The 4,218-nt window shown below is 33.9% G+C and overlaps 1 protein-coding gene across 1 annotated transcript; it reads left to right on the top strand.

Moving 5' to 3' along the window:
* Positions 1-1,403: 1,403 nt before the first annotated feature.
* Positions 1,404-2,345, top strand: LOC139432077 (uncharacterized). The gene has a single exon (XM_071200415.1). The coding sequence runs from the start codon at positions 1,404-1,406 to the stop codon at positions 2,343-2,345; it is 942 nt and encodes a 313-aa protein (XP_071056516.1).
* The last annotated feature ends 1,873 nt before the right edge of the window (positions 2,346-4,218 follow it).

Below are 4,218 nucleotides of genomic sequence, written 5' to 3'. Positions count from 1 at the left end.
TCGGAGGCGGTGCGTTCCCGCATGGAACCGGTTTACAACCGTGTAAGGTATGACTAAGTGTTAAGTTAAATAAATGTTATTAATATTAAGTAGGTTAGGAGTAATAAGGCTATTTAATAAAGTTAGCACAACAAACATGACAAGTTTCTTGTGCTACGTTAGCAATAAGTTTACTATAAGAACAGAGTAATTAATTGTAATAGGAGACTACGATATGACACTGCAACGTCGTCATATCGTTACAATAAACATTTACGTTAATTAATTGAAAGTTCTTTTAAATGTAACCATTAACCAAAACCCACCAATAACGAAGGTTATTACATGGCGGCCCTGCCAGCGCGACTGCCAGTACGACTAATTTGAAGAAAATATGGGGAAGCAGATATCTAAAGAAGTGAACGAAGAAATCATAATTGCTCAAGCTGGAAATAGTGGAGGACAAACCAACGAAGTATCCACTGCTGCTATCCTAGGGGTAATTGGATTTGCCGGAGTACCTCTTTTCTTCATTTGTTGTTGCTGCGTCGGGTTGGTATATGTTGTCCGAAGACGAGAAAAGATGATGGAAAAAAGATTACGTCGACACCTCAGTCAGCAGCAAGTTTAAGCAAGCCATGGGAACCATAACTCTCAGCGTAAAAAAAATTTCAAATATATTTTGTTTCAGAAAAAAGAAAAAAGCAGGCAGCTATGAAAACAATATTAACTTTGATTTGGCTTGTTAGCGCACTGACACAAGATGAAAATGATCCTTACTTACTAGAACCATTAGACAACTCACCAGGATTAATTTATAACAATTTAGGTAGTTTAAACTTAATCAAATTACATTGGAAAATCTTGACACAAATTGATTTTCGGGTATACGATAAGAAATTTGTATTAATTGAAAATAATTTCGAAGAAATAATTAAAATGGGTACTATTGGTGAGCACACTAACATAAGACTTTCATGTAAAGGTCATATTATGGCATTAAAACGCACAATAAATAAAATTAAGTGGGAGAAATCATTGATCCCTACCTTAATCGGCCATATACGGACTAAACGCGGATATTTTGACGGTGTAGGAAAGTTATCTAAAACGTTATTTGGCACTTTAACAACGGAAGATGCAGAACATTTCGAGAATCTTATGTTACAACTTTCCGTCGTCAAAGCAACAGCGAAAAATTACTATCTAAACAAACATCTATAATTAAATCGACTGTCGAAACCATGAATAAGACACTGGGTCATATAGAATATAACGAAAAAATAATAACATCAAACATACAAACGCTGAAAACTATGTACAATGACACCCTCCAAAAACTGGTTTCCACACAACAAATATATAATTTTAATTACCAAATATTTTTAGTAAGTGAGTTAGTGGACGAATATCAGGTAGAAACCATGAACCTAATAAATTTATTAATGTCCGCAAAACAAGGAATTTTACATCCCTTATTGATTTCTCCCGAAGAAATAATTAAAGAAATTACAAACATTTTAACAAAACTCCCCCAAAATCTAAAATTGCCTATTAATATACACCATTTAACGTTGTCAAACATTCAAAATATCATTAAGTTGACAATTTTTATTAAAGATTTAAAATTGATTGCTGTTATTGAAATCCCATTTGTACAAATGGAGTCGTTTAATTTACTTAAAATAACGTCTGTGCCGATCAGATTACATGATAATACGTTTATTAAAATCATGAATGAAATGTCTTATGTAGCAATAAACACAGCTCATAAAATCTTTATTAAAATAAGTGACGAGATGTACAAAAACCTGATTAAAATTGAAGAAAAACAATTCATGTTAGATACAAAGACACCTTTATTATCCACCTTTAGCCAAAATTGCGAAGTTACATTATTAAGACCAACTCACTCCTTACCTCGTATGTGTAAAAGAATTATAACTGTAGTAAATACTACTTATTTTGTGGAGGAGGGAGAGGAGAACACGTGGATATTTGTAGCGTCACGAACAGAAATTGTAACAATCAATTGTAGATCTAAGCAACCAATTAATATAAAACTGTTAGGTACTGGCCGTATCTCATTGTCCCCAAATTGTACCGCTAATTCTGAATTAGTTACTTTAACACCCGTAGCAACTAAGCAATCCAAACTGCATTCAATATTTACCGACTTGTTTAGTCTTCAAACATTCCCACAATTCAATAGTAGTAAAAAATTTATTGTTAGCGATTTAACCACAACTGATCACCAGAAATTACAATCATACTTGAATGACAGTAAAGCTATAACTCAGGATGCTAAGAGATTAGATCAGATGTTAATAGAAATAAATGAACAAAATAGAAAAAAAAAACTGTAAGGGTTCACCAAAACGTTGAAAGCAGTTTATTATACTGTGTAACTGTAGCAGTAATGATAGCCATCGGATGGGTAATAATAAAGTACATTAAAAAATGTAAAAAAGTAGAAAATACTCTAAAAGTTCGATATAGTAAAGGCAATGTAAAACTGGGAACTTACGAAGAAGGAGTATTTGTATTGCCCGATGGTAGATCCTGCAAAGTAAATTTAAAACGAGCGACCGAACCCAACAATGTGTAACTAATCTTTAGCTCTTAATGTTGTAGTTATGTCCTACCAAGTAAATGACAGTTAGTTGTAATAGTTAAGTTGCTGCCGTCATGTTGTTTTATTGTTTCATGTACACCGCATCGGTCGTGAGGGAACTCTCAAAACCTCCTACATTGGATGGTAGTCTGAAGTGAAAATCACTCCGTAACGTTGAAAACCCCAGCTTGAGGATAATATGGAGGGACAATGGTACCAGATCTCGTAACTATATCACATCCTCAGCTGTGTCTACATCGAGGAGAAGCAAAGAACACTTCGGCTACTTCACCTAGTCAACTCAACACAAGACTACCTACAATAATGGGAGGAAACAAGAGGGACCGATCGACTGATGAGAATAAACTTTGTATGAGTAAACTTATGAATAACCTTGAAAAAAAAAAAATTTTAGTAAGGTAACTTAAGTTCGAATAATGTAAAATGTAAAATCATGCCCACCATTGTTAACCTTTCTTACAAATATGCTGGAGCATATTTGTCAGAGGGGAGGGAAATGCCGCGAACGGCCATGATTTAAGGCAATGCCCCGAACATCGGTCGTATGAAAAATGCTAACTAAGGGTTTAACGCTACCGCGACCGATGATCGGCGGACATGGAGGGACAATGAAAAAATCGCGAACCGGCCACCGTAGAGTGAAGAGTCATTTTTGTAGAAAGTAGTATTCGATTAAACATAATTTTGGGAAATAAGTGAAGTTTAATTGTTCAACCCCGCAACAATCCATCCTAACTCATAGCCTTGACGGAGGGTGACGACGATAAATAAAAGGGTAAGTAAGATTTTAATTATTTAATATCTACGCGATACCTCTCACAAAGAACAAAAGATCAAGCGAGTAACCCCTACTGCATAAGAAACAACCCCCGAACGTAACAATATATTGAGGATATAAAAGATATAAAATGAGACACCGAAGACGACTAAGTAATCAAATTTAAAAAAATTAATTTAATAAATTATCCTGGAAATGTCAGTTATTCTATCCATAAATTATTTCATAACTATAATATAAATCTCTCATTTAGAAACAAAAATGCCTTGGGAAAAATTTTATTTAACGCAAAGGACAAATTACACAAATTAGATCAAAATGGAGTACATAGATTAGAATGTGACACATGTGGTGCAATATATATTGGAGAGACAGGTAGATCTATAAAACAAAGAATTAAGGAGCATAAAATGAACCAAGACGCCAACTTTGGCAGACATATGCTTATACAGAATGTATTTGAATGACAGCAACAAACTTCAAGGGGCTCCCCTAAGGAGCTACACCCCTCCAAAAATGGCGGAAAATTTTGGTTAAATTTGCTTTTCTCAAAAACCATAAACGTTAGGAAAATGAAATTTGGGGAATGTTTAACTAATAATAGGGCACGTTTTGACCCTATTTGTACTTTCATCCTACCCTTCTAAACCACTAAACGTAACCACCCCCGTTCAATTTATGCCTAGATTTTTTTTTATGAAGATGATAAATACATTGGAAAAATTTCAGTTAGATAGATAAAACTATTTTAAAACTTTTTTGTCTCTCTGATGTTCTTCGAAAATTTAATAATTTCTTAGAAAAAAAGTAATTAAGCAAACACTAA

Source organism: Onthophagus taurus, chromosome 11, assembly GCF_036711975.1.
Source record: "Onthophagus taurus isolate NC chromosome 11, IU_Otau_3.0, whole genome shotgun sequence".
In the NCBI taxonomy this organism is placed as follows: domain Eukaryota; kingdom Metazoa; phylum Arthropoda; class Insecta; order Coleoptera; family Scarabaeidae; genus Onthophagus; species Onthophagus taurus.
The sequence above is the reverse complement of the archived record's forward strand: the minus strand, read 5'-3'. Positions and strand labels throughout refer to the sequence as shown.

Bases quoted from the DNA above. Each gene is read 5' to 3' on its own strand.
- LOC139432077 (XM_071200415.1), top strand. From the start codon at position 1,404: ATGAACCTAATAAATTTATTAATGTCCGCAAAACAAGGAATTTTACAT.